We start from the raw sequence: 19,568 nt of genomic DNA on the forward strand, positions 1-19,568 counted from the left end.
GTTGTCTACTTATATATTTCTCTTATGTTTATTATTCCATTACATTCAAACAACAGTACCTTTATATACCAGCATATTCAACACAGCTATGTTCTGGCTTAAATATGTTCCAGTTATCTTAAATATTAATTAAGGATCTATTACAAGGACTTGAACTTGTATTTTAACTTTGCAAGTGAAACTTTAGCACAAGTCACAGCAAAAGAAGGTAGGCAAGTGCCATTATAATGAAGGTACATACTGAGAATTCCAAAAGGAATTATTAATTCTGAATTAATTTGGAAGTACTGTTTTTACTTTGAAATTACTAATACAAATCTCATCATTTCCCTCTAACAGAGAGAGATGTTTGTTTGTTTAAAGTTTGGCAGAAAACAATTTCCTAACCTGTGGTTCAGTCTTGATTCATATAATACACCATAAAGAAACCTAGTTGTAAGAAAGTATTTCACTTTAAAATTATTTTTCAAATAAATTCTAGGGCTAGAACATTCAAAATAAATTTTCTCACTTTGTTACAGCCAAGTTTAAAGTCAGAAGACTGGTTTTTGCTGCTCTAACAAAACATTAGTTCTCTGACATTTCACCCATACTAACCACTGACACGTTAGTTTTACCTTTCTCATGCTACTTTGTTTAAAAAAACCTTGTTTACCTTTACATTTGACCATAAGACCATACGGAGCACAGCTGAGCAAAAACATTTCAAGCCACCCCAACCATGGTTTACCTTGGTGCAGAGCTTCCCCAGGCTCCATGCTTGTCTGTCAGGATGTTGATAATTTTCTGTATTAGTTGTGTTGCAGTCACCTGGTCTCGGTACTTCGCTGCTGTTATCAAATGATGACACATTTTTTCTTCTTCCCGCTTGTCTGCAGAATACTGGGCACACAGTGACTAAGAAGAAAAAAACCAAAGGCACAGTAAAAAAAGTGTTTAAATGGCACCAGCCAAAGGAAGTTTGAAGCACTTTGTAATTAATTACATATGCAAAACCCCTGAGAAATAAGAATTAACTCTGTTTTACAGGTTTGAGGACAGAGGTCCTGCGCAGATGCCCACAGTAAATCTGTCTGGAGAGCCCAGCAGAGGATCTTGGTTTGCCATGAATTCTTTAACTACATAAATGCACACTCAAAATTTAGCAAATGCCAACACCTTAGTGGCCTGATTGCTTAATGAAACATATAAAAGAGGCCAATTTCAGAATACTGAAATTGGATTGACCACTCCACTCCCATGACTCTTCATTCGATTTGGGTAGCCAACTGCTTGCTGTTGTTTGCATAAATAAGTAACCATAAAGTTTAAGGAGAAAATCCGTGTATTTTCAGACAGATAGAAGACAAAATGCACATGAAGGCTGAATCAATCTTTACCAGATGGCTTCTTGAAGTTGAGCACATTTGCAGGCCAGCATGGGAAAGTTAATAATTTTCCTGACAGCACTACACCTGTTGTATAAACACCTTCTGTTTGCCAAGGTGCTCAAAAGCAAATCCTAGCAAATAAGAACCGTAAGTCAAACCTACAAACTGAACTCAAGACTACGAAAGATTCTTTGTTGCAACATTGTCTCATAATGTTGTCTTTTGTTGACCTTCTGAAGATCTGCCTGTTTACACAGAACTCAAACAACAGGCACCAAATTTACATCATCCCCTTATCAAAGCCTCATTTCACTGTACATGAAAACCCACAAGAAATTCATGTATTGGTAGAAACAATAAAGGCTTTTCCCCACTTCAGCACTCCTGTTTCTAACTTCAGTTTTCATCTGGCAATTCCACAGATCACATATGCCAGACAAAGCATTTCAGCCTCTGTCAATGATTGGATTATTCTATGATCTAGTTAGTGGAATGGACACAAATGTCTGCCTAACAACAAAAAAAATTGCTTTTCCTTTGTGCAGCACAGCTGATGCAGACACTCGTACAATTATTTCTTAGAGCTTAGATATCAGCTCAATATCATAATGCTTTTTATGTTTAAAATAGTAGCAATGCTTCTTCTCTACACATCTATATATGCAGAAGCATTAAAAGCTGGCCGCAGCAAGGTTGTGTTATTTATACAGGTGTATATACACATATATATGTCATAGAAAGTAAGAGAAAGATAGAATGAAAGGGAAAAAACTCACAATATAAAATTTGGGCCTGTGTAGATTTTCATAGACAGAGATAACAAAAATGTACTAACAGATGAATAAACTGTAAAGAGGTATTTTAACAATTTTAATAAATTTACATATTGACTCAATTTTCCCGCACCTTACAGCAACGCTCACCTGATGAGCAGAGACATCCAGGAGAACTGAAGAATAAGCAGCTGACTTTCCAAGTCAACGAGACATCAAAACTTGGCCTTTACACCCCTAAGCGAAGCACTCTGCTACCCCACTTTACAAAAATATGAGATGGCTAAACCATAACCAAGACTAAACAAGATTTTTCCAGCTGTCTTTTCCAATACATCAATCTATTTTGCACCCATGATGATCACGAGTTCTTTTTAGCACTTTGTAAATGTTTCATAAGCTGTTATTTTTAAGTTGCCTGAAAGGGCAGAATTCTAAAAACAAGTGTATAAGGCAAGCTAAGTAGTAAAATGTTTTAAAGTGCTCTTTAATGGATCCTCCTTTACAATTTGAACAGCAACTTTTCATATCTGACATAAAATCCATAGATATAAATCACATTAGAGGGTTATTCTTTCCCCATTATCAATCTCTGTCTCTTTATGGAACATTAAAGTCACATTTGACCTTAAAACATGATAAAATGGAAATCAAACTCGAATGTTTTGTAAAAGATATAATGAACTTGTACCTCTTAAAAAAAAGTCTCTTTATAATGTAATTTTGAACACATCCTTCATTAAATACAAACAAAGATTTTCAAAATGTAGCTGTGACAAACAAATGGAGAAAAAAAATGGTATTTTATTGTCCTGACACCTTGAATGAAAACATAACCAGCCTGTTATAAAATGGAAATATAACTCCACTTTTCAGGAAATTCAGCATTTAGTGTGAGTAGAAATTTGCAATTATACACCAAAACTGAGAAACTCACACATGCAGCAATCCCGTAAAATTATAACATCACTCCAGGAGGAACTCTTAACCATTGCACACTCTTTACAATATATATTTTATAAACGAGAATAGAAAGAAACCACAGTTCTCCCAAATATCTCTCAGGTGCCTATATAGTCACTAATTCTAAGAAAGTTCTGCAAGAATAATCTTCTCTTTGATCATACAGGTGACCCATCAATTGTTCAGTGGCTCCTACCCTCAATATAGGTCAAATATACACCAAAACAAAAGCTATTTCTCCCCCTCCCTCTCTCAAATACTTTTAATGTAGGAGTGAGAGAAGACTGGTTCCACCAAAAAAAAAAAAAAAAAAAAACCAGAAGAAGATCCATCCTAAAGTAGCCAGTCACAATTAAACTGTTCTGAAAGTACTAAAAAGATTCTGTTTCTCTACTGTATTTTTTCATTTTCTAGATGTCAGGTTCACCTGATTCACTCCTTCCAAAGACACAACACCAGGATATAGAGTGGTACCTTTAATACTTAGCACTAAGTCTCAATCCACTGATGTAATGGTTTCTGTTTGTGAACAAATTCAAAAATATATTTTTACAGTTTTATTTCCTCTCCACTGTTCAATCTCTTGCACTTGCAATATGCACCCTCTCACGCCTGAATATTTTTAAAATTAATTTTTAAGTAATTTTACAATTAATTTTTACTTTCTTTTTTTTTACCATTTAATATTTTTACAATTAAGATACACAGTTGCATGCCTACATAATTTCTGTTACCTGTTTGGGCAAGTTTGCAATGAAACTAAAATCGCAAAAGTAGTGCACTCAAACATGAAATAACAAAGTGTTGAACAGAGAAAAATATGTATTTTCATATACACACCTCACAGGATATCTCCAAAAAGTCTGAAATTAAGTGACTGTGGAAAGTTTTACAAAGGGGAAGTGCATGAAGCAGAATCCTTTGATACAGCATGGAATACCCTCGTTTCCTACCAGGATGGAACAAAACCCTCATCTTTGCTGTTATTGCAGAAAATTTTTTTTTAACTCTCTCCTGTTCCCTGCTTGGACAAGGCTGCAGGCTATTTGAACATGCATGTTATGTGAAGATTCATTTATAAGGAACTGTAATTCTAAAGGAGCACAAAGTCATCCAAAAGGCAAGTTATAGACATGAAAACACAGTATTTCCTGCATGCAGGAAATATTCCAGAAATACTGTTGCAAAATACTGACAGGGTGTCAGTATTCTGACTGTCTGTATTTCAGTGAAGAGGAGGATTAATCTACTGTTTTCAGAAATATTTTATCTTTGATCTTTACAAAAATGTCAAGTGAAAGACTTCCTCTGAACCATCTGCATTGTGCACCACTGCAGTCCCAAAATCACAATGTAATGCTTTCTACAAGCAATTAAAAAGTTGAACAGTGTAGTGTTATTAAAAGAAAGGTTGCACGTTTTTACTTTTACTCTTCAACCCTGATATCGCCAAACATTTTCACATATGCCAGCTCCTTTGTTTAATTTGGCTAAAAGCTACTGGCTTTGTGAACAACCAGTCTCAGAGGGTATCACTTAAGAGGAAAAGTCATCCATAAGATAACACACAGTCTTGCCACTAATGTAAATTCCCTACAAATAAGGATATTTTAGTAAATGAAGGAGCTCCTCAATCCTCTGCTTTCACAGATCTTTGCACTTGACCTCTGACCTGAGGTTTAAAGTCTGGCCTAAAAATGCTACCCAGGGAAATCTTACAAAGACTCCTGAACGAGACTTAGAAAAATGAAAGCTTAAAACCTCAACAGCGAACAAAAGTCAACCAATGACAACGTCTGACAGCCACCGTCAATTCTGAAGTGATGCCTCTGTCATCCAACGACTCCAAGTATTGATTTCTCTCAGCATGAAAAAAGCTTAAGCCAATGAAATAGATATAGCATCATCCCCCCGATAATAGCCATCAAGGTTAACACCAGCAGAACACTTATCAAAGTATCTCTTCTATTTCTTCTTGTTTTAATGGACTGAACACAATGCAATGGCTTCTCATCTCTTCAACCCATGGTTTTCCAAACCTCATTTATCCACTTTTCCAACCTTTTACCTGATTTGAAGATTTAAAAGAATCTGAATCTAAATCACTGTTTGTAATACAAATGGGGTGGGAAGGAGTGATGAAAAAAAATTGGTTTACAGCTAGATATTCCTGGGGTAAAAAATCCCCATGCATTTAAAATCACAACAGAAGGAAAAAAAAAAAATACCATGCATTTGAGTCAGATCACACTAAACACAGACTGGTAAAACTATGGCCATGACCAGAAAAAAAAAAAAAAAAATCTACCACAATCAATTTGGGTTAGTGATTAGAGAGAAATGCAGGGATCTCAAGAGACATCTGGTTTTAATCTGTGCTGAGTCAACAGCTTTATTTTTTACCTTCAAGTCTCACAGCATTAAGCTTTAGTAAACCCAAATAAACACTAGGCAACAGCACTTCTTCGCAGATTGCATCTTTCAAATAAACCAAATTTAGTACAGTAGGTAAATGAGACAAACTAACAGGAGTTAAACTGGATAAAAAAGTAGCTGATGAAACAAATAACTAGTGAAGAGCAGAGACAAATCACATCAGATTTATTGTGCAGTATCCATTAGTACCACAGATTTCCAACCTTTTTCTTTGATGCTTATCTAATTCATATTATCTGTGTTACAGTAGCACCCTCGGATCACAATCAAAGACAAACCTTAAGACAAACAGGAGCTCTCACTCTTTGCTAGAAAAAACTGGGATTTGCTATATTATTCCAATATTCTAACTCTCTAACCATCACCACTGGCATAAACAATATGCAGAGCTAAATGTTCTTTTTGAACCCAAGAACATATGTTACTGTACATATGTCCAAACACTTCGCATTCAAAGCATGCACGAGGATAGACACTTTCCTCCTTTCCTCTTCTGCAAATCCAGTTTATGTCAGCAGTCTCTTCCTACTGTTCTTTTTTTTTTTTTTTTTTAAATGGTCTAAGATCCTAAAAACAACATGCTTGGGCAATAAATGTTAACATTCTTTGGGTCCACATCTTCCAAGTACAAGACACTTTTCAAACTAGAAATAATCAAAGTATGATTCCCCTATGCTATAGAAACAGTAAAGCTCAGCACTCCTGCACAGGTGGCTCTGTGTTCTCAGATCAGACACGAAGCAAAAGAGCCAACGATGATCTTTTAAGCCATTTCCCAATCACACTCTATCAACCTTGTGACATTCAACAGCTTCAACATCACCACAGAGATTAGTATTGTATTCACTAAGGAACTTCTAGTCCAATGCAACAAACAAATCAAACCCATGAGCAACTTCTGGAACTGGCAAATCTCCTTATTTATAAGGGACATCCACTCAGTCCAAGAAATGAAGCATATACTTATATAATCTAATGATTTACTTACTATACATGCTTAGTTAGGGCCAAACTGAGGTTGCACTGCTTTGCTATGACACAGCAGTTGTATCTGTGAACAAAGTATCTGTTGGATACTAGGTTTAGCTATCTTTTCATATTGTCCTCTCTATGCAACTGAAGCCTCAAAAAGGAGGAAAAAATACCTTTCAAGCAGATGAAAACATAAATGTAAGTCTTGAAGTAGGCCAAATACAAAGACTTCTATCAGTTCAACCACAACAAAGCAGATTTGATTGTTCCTTTGTCTATAACCAGTACAGATGTATGAGCAATTTGTTCCCACTGGAAGAGAATTATAGTATTTAGTTTCAGTCTCCAAAGGTTCAGTGGAGAATGCCTAGGGAACTGTCCCAGTTCCACTTTCAATGCTCCCTAGATTTTCTTTCTGTCCTCTTTTTACCTGTGGGCTCTTTCTCATATTGCCCATGCAGACTACACCATTTGTTCTTGCTATTAGTACCTTACTCTAGCCATAGCATCAGGACCCTTCCTCCCCTCTGTGCAATATGAACATCAAGTGGAAGTAGGGAAATAGTTACCATCCACCCCAGTGGTGGTGCTGTCAGCTCAGGAAACATTTGCCAAACAAGTCTTGCTGTGGTTCTCAATCCATTCTGCAGGATCTCATGAAAATCTCCCTGCTACCAGGAGCCAGATGGCACATCTCCAACAAACCCCAACAAACTAAAGCTCTGCAATGTCCTCATTCAATAACTGTGACCACCACCCCTCCAACTGCCCATTGTTCCACTTAGGCACATGAAGGATTTCTACTACCTGTAAGGTAGGTACGAAGTAGTTCAGCAGTTTTGGCCCCAGCAGCCAAATGATTGCTTCCCTAGGATTCAGATTCCCAGACACCCTGCTGCCAGCACAGTCCTTTTACAACTTACAGCACCAAGACTTGGCACAGGAGTGACACCTGAACAGATTGAAAGTCACACGCAGTTCAGATGGCACAGCTAAACCTTAAATGAAGTCTCTAAGAGCAGGTGACACACGCTACTGAGCACTTCTAAACACCACAACTTACTAAATATGAAGCCCTTGACGGTGCTACATAGAAATCAGTTTTTCACAAGTTTTGTGTCGGATGAATTCTGAGTCATTTTTCATAACAGGGGCAAAAGGTACATTTCTGTAAGTGGGGAAACAATAATACCTCAAATCATGCAAAAAATGGAAATTCTCAATGAATTAAAAAAGAAGTGGGGTTTTTTTGGTGGTTTTTTCTTATTGCTTTAATTTGGAAATGTTTTGTCAGCTTTCTTTTCCAAACAAACAAACATACAAACATAAAAGCTTAATCAAAGTAATTCAACCTCTGAGAGCACAAAGAAGGAAAAAAATTAGCCAGAATGATGCAGACAAGCAGATAAACCAAAAGATAACTTGGAACCTTTTTACAAAATACCTCGTATCACTAGTACCACTACTATATAATAACATACTTCTGTTATTTTGTTAGTTATTGTTTGATATTCCTGCTACCTCACACTCACTAAATTTCCTTATAAATTTGCAAAACACATGCAAAGCAAATTCATTTCCAGCCAAAACCTCTTCATAAGCAGTTTCCAAGTTTATGTAAAGTTCCGGATTTCCAAAAGACAAAAAGATTAGCCCCTTGAGATATCCCTGCAGCCTGGGGTCTGCGTTTCTGTTTCTATTTTCTACATAGTTTCCCTCAGGCACTTTTCAGCTTTCTCTGTTTAGTGTCTCGGATTCAGAACACAACTCTGATTTTAATCCAGGAGTTTAGGAATGTATCAAAACATATCAATTCATGAACAAAGAACAGAAAAATTACATTCGTTTGAGATAACAAGCATTTAGGCATAACAGTTTCCTATGTTGCCATGATTGGTTGCGTGCCAATGACAAGCACATCTCTAACAAGCTTCAGTACTTTGGATACCAAGTTGGTTTCAGATCTAACTGGGCTGCTGAAGATGTCACTAATGATGCTTAGTGAAATAGTAAAAAAAGAGGGAAAAAAAAGAGAAAAAAATTAAAAATTGTAGTTTGCCTTTCTCTAACTTTGTTCTGTACTCCAATAAGAGAATTAAAGGTATGTTTTGAAAGCAATCTAGAGTTTATAGTGGTCTAGTACCAGACATTAAGAACGAAGAGAAAAATACCATAAGCACACAGTAAGATCTCTGTACACACTGAGATAGATAATGGTAATTAAGGTAGATACAGTAACAAGTCACCTGTCACTCTACACCAGCATCACAAAAGCATTCTGTGCCACACCTTTTGTGAAACCTCCGCTGTGAAACATTCTGACATGAACACAAACTCATGACCCAAAAGGTAACTCATCTGTCCTTCACCAGCTCCTAACAGGGTTGCTCCAGCAGCTAATTTAGTGGACTTGATATCTCACAGTTCAGGACCTTTTCAGCCTCTCACAGTGGAGAATGATCACCTTGCCTGGCACATATCCTTGAGTGACACTGCTAAATAGGGCAAACTTGTTTGCTGGCAAAGTATTTCCTTCCCATACACAGAAAAAAATCCTTGAGTCACTGCCTTTAAGTTACTGCACCCTCATCTGTACCTGCAGAAACACTTTAATTATTTGTTAGTGAAAAGTACTAGGGGTGGAGTTTTGTTTGGGACTTTTTTGGTCACGAGAAATCTCAATTACCGTGAGGGAATCTGTTAAGGGAAGGATTACATGGCATATTAGTCAAAGTCTATTCAAAAATAACAAATTAAATGCTGCCAATTCAGAAGTTCTAACTTACATTCCAAACTTGTTCTTTACCTTATGGTAAACTAAGATTTTGAGAGGCTTATTCTTGCAGAACTAGGTATTTTAAAAAGAGGATATTTTGATGAAGTTGATGATGAAATGGCAAAGAGTGGGGAAAAAAAAATCCATAGGCAAATTGGAAGGATTTTTAAAATATGGTCTATATCATTTTTTTATGGTAGGTATTCTTTAAAATCATTCCTAGCCACTTACTTTGGAAACATGTTTAATCAGTCACAATCCCAGCTTTAGCTTAACCTCTGCCTTATCTTAAAGCCTCCTGTCAGAATTCCTATAGCATCAAACTATGAAAGGCAAACTGTTTTAACATTATTTTCCCCTCCTCTCCTTTTTTCTTTTTTTTTCAGTAGCCTATGATTTTTGTTTCATTCCAGCTAGTGTATGAGATTTTTTTCCTTTGTTATTGGTTCTCATGCATTAAGGTAACACAATTTCGGAATTTCAGAACAGCATAAGATGTCCACAAGCAGGTTTTGTTTTTAATTAAAATTTTTTAAACAGAAAAAGTTCTATCAGCCTTGGAAGGTAGACATTCAGCTCTAAAAATTTTTGGAGGAGTATAATTTAATTTCTTTTCAGAATTGTGTCATTTCATTATCCACAAAAAGACAGCTTTTGAAATACTTTGACTATTCAAAGCATTAGAAGACAACAGTCTCTGCTTTAATTTTCAACAGTCTTAATTTAAAAACACTCATTCATACAACTCTAGATCCTTATACTTAGAGATATGGAACAAAGACTAAAAGTACTTAATATAAATTGCTTTAATTTTTTTTATTTTTCTTGCTCTCTTGGTGTAAATGAAAAAACTGCAATGAGGCAAGAGACAACGATGCAACTACCATAGCTGGTCCCTTCAGGGAAATGAAGAACTATGTAGCACCAAGCAGTTCTGCTGGTGTTGTCACCTTGATCAGCTTGATGTTGTCAACTTTAGTCAAAAAAAAAAAAGGGGGGGAGAGTTAATACTCCCTAAATATATTCATTTATCTTTACATAAGAAGAACATGTAAGATTCACTTCATGAGTTTTCTGTTTATTTCTCATTTCCACGTTAAATACCAGAACTTGTGAAATGTCCTATCCCAAGGCTCTAATGTTCTCATTGAGTTAGGATTTTGTCTTTGTTTCAGTTCAGCATGCAAGGTTTTTCTGTCTGGTTGGTTGGGGTTTTTTTAAGTGATATGAGGGTGATTTCATAGCACCCCTCAATAACACTTATCAGCACTTGCTACAAACAGCTGAACTCGTGGATGTTGGAGTAATGGCACAAAACAGATTACACATTACAACTGCACAAATCCTGCTTAACTAGATTTCACTAATTGACTTTAATTCAGTGTAAAATAATAAATTCAATACTCAGAGCTTGTTCTGTTCGGAGCACAACAGCCATGCAGGAAAAACAAAGCAGCACAAAATCAGTGCATTTTTAAAACACAAATCTGAGATTTGGAACAAATTACTGTTCACTCGTTAGCATTACAGGCATTGAAAGAAAGCACAGTGACTAATCAAAATCACTAGCTTCCACCAGGCGTGCACAGGAATGAAAGAAACTACTGAAATTACATAAAGTATTATATAAAACACATGTAAGTGACAGTTACTGGACATACCAAAGAGCCGTGTAACAACATTTCTCACACGCTTAAACAGCTTCAGTTACACTCGAGCCAATAACCTACTTCTGTCTACTTCTAATATTCCAAATTTCTGAACAGCTTCAAACAACTGTGACTCAAAAATAACCCAAGAAATATTCCTCCCTCCTCTCATGCCGACCATATGAAATTGCCTTGCAAAACAGTGTTGGTCCAGAGCCAGGACGGGTGATGCCGCTTCAAGGCTATCAACAGCTGCTTAGAAATGAGATATTTGGGGTTTCTAACAAGCAGTGAAGGAAAAAATAAGCAACGGTATTTTAGAAGTCAGAATATCTGTTTTGTTTTGGGGTTTTTTTGTTCTGTAAATGTTTAACACATTAGGACTAATGGAATCATAATGCAGAGATGTCTGCAGGTGGCCTATGGTCCCCCTGGGGCTGAGGGCCAGCATGGAGGCAGCACAGCTGAGGATGACCCTGTCCTGCTGGTGGCAGTGGACAGAGGCCAGGGCCCACCACCTCCAAATCCTACCTATAGCCTCCACCTTGCTGTGGGCTCCCTGATGATTCCCAAATGCCCCCAGACCTGACCCTGTGGCCCTTATTGTGGGGAGTCTGTGCCGGGCTAGGACACCCCCTCCCCAGGCCTGCACTTCCCATGGCAGATGGCAGGATGGAGATGCTTGGTGAGGTCCTGCCCCCAACCTACCCCTCTGCAGGGCACTGCATGCCCTCATGGCACACTGGCACAGAGTGGATGGTATGTCTCTGGTCCCAAGTTATGAGAACATTTGTCTTACAAGTGTCATACATATAATAGAGTGATCTACCCAATAACTGAGTATTTTGCTTGCTTTGTCCATCACCTCCCTTATATACTTTTGAGGCAAGAACTGGCATCAGTCATGAAAGATGGAATTTCAAATTGTTCTAAGAGCAACAGACAGTTCAGGATAGGTCTAGAAGATTTAAATCTCAAGTTTCTTGCAAGGGGAGACAGGGAGAAAGACTGAAGGAGCATAAACATCTCAAAATCCATCATGCCCTAACTTTGGCATTACTACTTAGACTTGCTCCAACAAATTCTTGACAAATAAAAAAGCCCAGTATCTTTGCACTAGAACACAAAGGAAAAAAAAACAAACCATGGAACGATGACCAAAGCACTTGCACTGCTCATCATCATAATCACTATCATCCCCTTGCAAGCCCTACTTCCAAGAGATATCTAAATCTTTTCTTTTAAGATGGCCACAAATCTTTGAAGGTGCACTTTCTGAAAAGTGAATTAATAACAGGGCCTTCAAAATGTGAACAGGAAACAGGTGGGTGGGAAGAGTGGTGAGAAAAGTAACAGGAAACATTATCACGTGTCAAACAGAAAAGTGAGAACAACTTGGTTTTCTGATTAGGGATTGGCTCTGCCCCTTCCAGTTGGACTTCAGATTAACAATGAAATCCAAAGGTCTCTAAGTCACTTGGCAGCTTCCCCAACACAGTGATCATGAAAAGCAACTTAACTGCCTGACAGATCTTCCTTTTCATGACCTAAGACCATCTCAAAGGAATTGGCTCAGTTTTCTCCTATTTAGGTCAAAGAGAAAAATCTGTAGGTAGATTCATTCCGCAAACATTTACAGATTAAGACGAAGCAGGAAGAAAAGCATTCAGAAAACATTAATTATAGTGATTCCCATTAAAAGCAAATACAGGAAAGTTAAGACAAAAAGCTGAACTGCAAAGCAGTGGGATCCAAGTGACAATGTGAAAGAACCTTTCAGTTCCCATTAAGAATTCTGATCAGTGCAATCTTGTTCCCTTTGCTGGAAAGCTGTATAGGTCTACTCAGAAATACAAGGCTACCTTTATAAAAGATCAGGAATGTCACCCTTGGCTGGATGTAGCTTTATAGTTTTCCACTACTTCCCACCCTGGATCCCAGACAGACTTCAAGCCCCATTTAATACAAAATAAAGATAATTCTATCAATTTAATTGTAAAATCCTTGTTTAAACAATTACTTTTCAACCATCACTCATGAAGGTATTTATTTCAGCACAGTCATTATATTTTATATTCAAAACAGAGCATTCTCAATGAATGACGGAAGCTTTCAATGGCATGAGACATAATTCAGGATAAATTTTTACACTAGATGCAACATTTCGTACGGGTTCCTCCTCAATAAGATGCCAATAAATGAAAAATACTCTATGCAAAAATTACATCTAAAAGTAAAAACCTTAACTCTAAGTGCTTTCAGGCTCTACTGACAAACAACTTAAAATGTTTTCTAAACACTTCAGCATCTTGATGCATACGCTGCACCAAAGTTGACTTTCCTAAGTCACCTTCATGAATATAAAAAAAAAATAAGCCTGCATGTATCAACTTTGCCATGCCTCAACCAGGAGATTGCATTAACTACAAGATGAGACTATTCACACTCTGATTTGAGTCCAAACAAGAGAATGAACAGGGTAACAACAGCTTACATAATCAAGAATCTATAAGTCAAGACAAGTAGCTAATCAAAATATGGACTAGACTTTCCATAAGTGACTTCTACAGGGTCAGGCATGCCATATCTTTTAGGCAAATCCAAATCTGGTTTGGGGTTGCAAATAAATCTACTTGTTCTCCCTTTCTGTTATAGAAATAGCAGTGTGCAAGTGCTTGGATAAATCATCCAGATAAAAAGCAGACTTTACTCTGCAAAGCTGGTATGGGTCAGAGTTTTAAAAATAAAATCTTTTGGAGGATATACACAAAACTACATTCAGCTATAGACAGTAGTTCAGTGGGTCAGTAAATGAAAGCATACTTGCAGGAACACAAAGTTGTATCGAGTTTGTTTTCGTACATACAGCTGCAGAGTGAGCTGCCTTCCTAAAGCCACTTCTAAATTTTCATTTCAATCACCAGCCACGACAAAAAAAAAAATAAATATTTTACAAAGTAACACAAGCAGTAACATCCTAATACCTGTATGCATCAGTCTACCCCAGGAACTTCAGAACTGTGGAGGTTTCACAAGAAATCATGTACAGTCAAGTGGGACGGGCTTTAACCCAACAGCCTGACCTCAGGTCAGTCGTAAACAATAGTGGCAACTTGGGTGCTTTTGCCAGAAAAGCCAAATGAGAAAACAAACATGCAGAGACAGCGCTAGAATATAAGGAATTATTTTACTGTTTTCTGACCTCTTTCTTCAATTCTTGTTATAAAAAAGCTTTTTACATCAAAACAATAATTTTGAACATAAAATTGTCTTTAAGAGAATATTCAAGACTACTGCCAAAAAGAATGGCAAATACATCTGGACTAGAAAAGATAATGTGTTGAACCTAAAGCTAACACCCATTTAGCAATCAGATGCATATTTCATCCTTAATGAAGGCCTGAAGAGTTCACTTTATTCTGGATGCAGGTATCAAAGCAGATCTCACAAAGCAACATAGGCGCATCATCTAAGGATCTTTTTCACATTAAGAATCCTATTAGAAGGAAAACACTAAAAGGTAATTGAATTTCCCTCAGTTATCTTCATCTCTGTCAGCTCCTGCTACAATAACTTACTCTCCAGAGCACAGATAACTCAATTCTGTCCAGCAAGCATATGTTATGAATCTCCAAAGCAAACTTGTCTAAATCATTCTGGTCTTCTATCAAGGTTGGCTGTAGATATGAACTCTGACAGAAAGCAAACAAATTTATTTTTATCTTTTAAATAATTCGCTTCCCTGTGCCTTTATGGAAGAATCTAAAGACATAAATGTTTCCACTAATTCTGGGATTATAAAGACTGGTTCACCATTGATTCACTATTCTGTTTTATCAGAAACAAACAAACAAAAAAAAGTGTGTTAGAACAGTTTCAGGTTCCTGTCTGCGTAAAAACTAAACTATAATCTCACGCTGTAATTGACATTTTTTCAGAATGTTTTTGATATTTACGTTTTCACCTTCGATGGAAATACTGACTGTACAAATAATAACAATGAAACTCTAACTTTTTGTTTCGTCAAAGCTCTTAAAACATCAGTAAGCATAAATTCTCTACTCATATAAGTAAACCACTTTGATTTAAAAAGTCCCATTTTAGGAAGGTATAATGACTTATCTAGACCAACATCAGAAAAGCAAAACAAAAAGCAGCCAAAGGATGGGTAAATTACAAGAATCAGAAGAGTTAATTCCAGAAGGAGAGAAGAAAAAAATTAGTAGATAAGGTCCTGGTCAAACTAACATTAACTGTACAATTCCTGTCAGCTTGTGATTGTTTTGGGCTGTTCAACATACATGTAAAAAATTGTCTGAAGAATGATTGAATAACAAATTGACAAAGATCCCAGCTGAAACTCAGCTACTCAGCTGCACAGTCATGAAGGAGCTGTGAGGAACTGCAGGGGAAGCTTGGAAGACCATATTAATAAAACAGCACAGAAACCTCAGTCTAGATAAAGAAACATAGAAAAGAATCTAATTTGAGTCATAAAATGAGGGACACTGAGTTCACCTTTATCTTCACTCCTTTTTGCCATAATGAGATGGTTTTATCAATGACAAATAGTCCTATGAAGCCACCAGCTCAGAACAGGATAATCAGCAAGCACACAGGACTCAAGCAAAGACAAACACTGGGAAGAGAACAACACAAATATTGTGTATTTATAAATACTTGGTGTGTTCACATCTGGAATGCTGGCTGAGGTTTTGGGTCTTCCATCAGAAAAGATATGACAGAAGTGAGAAGCATCTTGGAAGGATTCAGAATTGGAATCACTGCCATAGTTCCAACTACGTAACAGCAGGATTTTTCAGGGTGGGGGAAAAAAAGAGACAACTCAGGAGCAACAGGAGAATTCTGTAAAATCATGTGGTATTAAGGACTCTTTCTGGGTGAGTTTGCATGAATGGATGATTCAGATTCTGACAACATTGATGAAGAGAGTCACCAGGAAAAAGCAAGCCAAAGAGATACTGAGTAGGTTGTATGTGAAAGTTTCCAAGAGCTGGTAAACCAAGGACTGGTAATCCCACTGAACCTGCAAAACTTGATTAACTCAGAATACCACAGGGCTGCTGTATCTGTACACCACCACCACCAGCACACATGAGTACCAGCAGAAGCTTGTACAACTCAAACAACATCCAAGAGAGCGATGGCTGCTCTGTGCAAACAAGGAATACAGGATATGTAATCCCACGAGGCAAAGGGCCTTCTGCAGCTCTTGGAATAAGCCCTTCATTACACTCGTTGGAGTCAGCCTCCCAGCTGTAAGCGTTGGGTGTAGTTATCAGATCTTACAAACAACTGCTTTAATCTATTAATTACAACAGTCTAATTAACAGAAGGCCTTCCAAGAAATACTGGTTGTGATCCATGTCTCTCAGCCAACCTGACAGGGAACAGGCATTGTACAACACGAGAATGAAAGGAAGATGCCAGCCCAATTACCATTCAACTCAAGGTAACTCTTTGCAAAAGCCTCAAAGTGGACTCAAAGTTTTACAGGGCTACTGGGGAAGTAATCCCTGAAGGGGTAAATAATTTCTTGCTGGCAAGCAGGAATCAGAAGTCACTTCAAATTGCAGAAGAGCGGGAGTGTATTTCTGCGAAAGTGTTACTACGTTTGCCCTTTTAATAAACTTCTTTAAGTATCCACAGTTTAAGACAAGATAATAGGCTTGACAATGGACTTATCGATGTGATTAGGTCTTGCTCATCCATGTCACAGTAGGAATCAATCCTTCAAGAACAGAGCTGCTAAGATGATCTAGAGTACGCAGACACCACCTTAAAAGAAAATAACCTAGAAGAATAAAACACATTTTTCTATTGAACTAAAGTAAAGAGATGTACTAAATACTGGATTAAAAAAAAAAAAAAAAAAAAAAAAAAAAAAAAAAAAAAAAAAAAAAAAAAAAAAAAAAAAAAAAAAAAAAAAAAAAAAGAAAAAATACGAAAAGCTAAAGAAAAAAAAGACCTATGAAGCCCAAAGATAATAAACACATAATAATAAAAAAATATATTCTAAATACAAGCAAAAATAAATTAGAGTTTAAAACTGAGCAGAATATTTAAGTTCAACCTACTAGTTGAAATACTGATTAAAAAAATCTTTGGGTAAACAGACCCTGAAGATCTTCTGTGACCTTCTGTGACCAACATCAGAATTATTTTAATATCATGCCTTTCTCATTTAGATCAAATCAACTTAAAATAAAACACTAGGAGAGATGTGTAATGTCACCACAGTGCCTTATCTTCAAAGCTCAACAATTCCTAACACTTTTGTTGTAAAGGTATATAAGCAATATAAGTTATTGTTGGACAGGAATTTTAAAAGAAAATCTCCAGTCAAGCACAATAGGATATTTGCTTGGTCATTGCTAGAAAATTACATTCTATGTACACTGTATTACTTCAGTCAGGAGTATTTTAGAATTATTGTCTGCTATGAGCTACCATAAAAATCTGTACATGAATAATAAACAAGGTAAAAAAATACTGATTTACTTTTCATGAATAGGTGAGAACAGCAACATTTCTAATGAGACCATCTAATCTGAAGCAAGAAATTTTTTACCTGTCTTAGTTTTCAAATCATGTGTATAAAAAAATGTAGAAAAATATGGAAAATACTTTTACAGAAAACACAAAAACTGTATAAAAATATAAAATATTAGGGCTTCAAAGGAAACAAATGCCATCCATCTGAAGGCTTTTTAAAGACAAAAAAATTATGCTGGAATGGTTAAGCTGTAGAGGAAGAAGGCTGTAAGAAAATGGGATTCTTCAGTAAGCCTGTCCAAAGAAAGAGAACAGAATATGTCAACTACGGCACGTTAGTTTTAAAAACAGAATGAAGCAGGTCAAAAGAGTTCGAGGAAAAACTGCATAAAGCCATAAAAGGCAGCAATAAATTATTTTTCAAACAAATCAGGAGCAGTAAGCCCATTAACGTGTCTCTGTAGAGCTAATAGAAGATCAAAGGGTAAAAAGAGCTCTTGGAACACACGACTGACACAGAAAAGGGCTAGCAGAGAAGTTACAAAAGAAAGCTGACAAGAGACCAAGATAATATTCACTCAGGTGATCTAGAAGAGCTATGGGATGAGGACACCAGGGAACTACTTAGCAAAAAATCTGAAATTTCTAAAAGGCCAACTCATAGCTGTGTGTAAAGCCAAAATCCAACAAAGGAACAAACACAGTGACAAGAGTCCTCATTGCTTTTTTAAAGGGGAGTCGTGCTTCATCAGATTTCTTTCAACAAGCCACTGGAGACAGAGACAAGAGATATCCAGCTCATGAAGTCCACTGAATGCCAAAAAGATAATTAAAGAAAGGCAGGTAGGGCATACAGGAACATCCTTATGTGGAAGTTAAGATGCACTGCCACAGCAAAAGGTAAGTTCAAAAAGGAATGCCTGCTCCCAGTCTGGCAGAAGACAGATCACAGCAGAAGCCTCCAATGCTGTTCTCCAGCCTCCTAATTACCCCATTTTCTTCATGGCTATGATGTTCCAATTCAGTCACTGAAGTAGCAGGGCAAAATTAAATACAAGAATTTTTTTATTATTATGATTTATCATATTAAGATAATATGAAAAGATAATTCAGGAATTACAGAATTCCTGGTTACAGGAATTGAGTTTTTGGCTCTTTCTGTCAGATATTTTTTTTTTAGGTTTTCAGGATCTACAAATGCTAAAACAACAAGAATTCCACAGCCTGGTCTACTAAGACCTCCAGAGCTATGGAGAGTAAATTTAACTTATTCACTTAAATAGTGAATTTACTTTTAAAAAGTAAATTTAACTTATTATTTCACTTTCTGGTGAAAATACCCATCTGTAACAGTATTTACAAGAGGGGATTAAAAGTTTTTTAAAACAAAGAAATTTTTATCAGTCACAGAAAAGTAAATAGATGTGTTAAATACGCTAAAAAAAGTGAAAAAGGCCATAAAAAGTTGAAAACTCATACACTGTAAAACTGTGCAGAAAAGGCTCATATCTTCATGAGGTTCCTGGGTATTTTTTCAAATTACACTCAGTATATAAATGAAGTTTCTTATACTTTTAAAATGTGGAAGAACCTCAACAAGATACTGTTAAACACTAAGCATTAATTATAATGCAATAAACTTCATAAACATCAGAAAAATTAGAATATATTTTTAATATGAAATAGCTACAGATACAAATCTATTTAGTTTCCATATTCAATATGATTTCAACAGCTCAATAGTACTTGAATACTTATTAGATTTAACCCTTCACACAGTTTGTCTCAGAACTGGTAAAAAATGTTAACCAAAAAATGGTAATGCAGATAACATCACTTGTTGTTTCACCAGAGAAGTCTGTAAGAGAGAGTAGTCCTGAAGTGAATTTTCTTTCATGATGCTTTAGAAACAATACTACCATATCCCAGAATCACAGAATGATCACCTGGTTTCAAGGCCCCTGCCATGAGCAGAGACACCTTTCACTAGGCCAGGTTGTTCAAAGCTCCATCCAATCTGGCCACGAACACTTCCCGAGATGGGGTATCCAAAGTTTCTCTGGGCAACCTGTTCCAATGCCTCACCACCGAGTAAATAATTTCTTCCTAATAT

The 19,568-nt window shown here is 36.5% G+C and overlaps 1 protein-coding gene across 1 annotated transcript in view; it reads right to left on the minus strand.

Annotated features, from left to right (window-relative positions):
* Positions 1-19,568, minus strand: part of LOC114057739 (lipopolysaccharide-responsive and beige-like anchor protein) — a gene marked incomplete at its 3' end in the record, with an annotated part of 305,157 nt that overhangs the window by 135,785 nt on the left and 149,804 nt on the right. The window contains exon 37 of the mRNA XM_027884383.1: positions 731-897. Within this exon, the coding sequence (XP_027740184.1) occupies positions 731-897 (167 nt within the window). The remainder of the gene's footprint in view (positions 1-730; positions 898-19,568) is intronic.

The sequence above is a fragment of the Empidonax traillii genome, unplaced genomic scaffold (genome assembly GCF_003031625.1).
Source record: "Empidonax traillii isolate 1590-97213 ecotype Southwest subspecies unplaced genomic scaffold, ASM303162v1 scaffold144:size1428860, whole genome shotgun sequence".
NCBI lineage: Eukaryota > Metazoa > Chordata > Aves > Passeriformes > Tyrannidae > Empidonax > Empidonax traillii.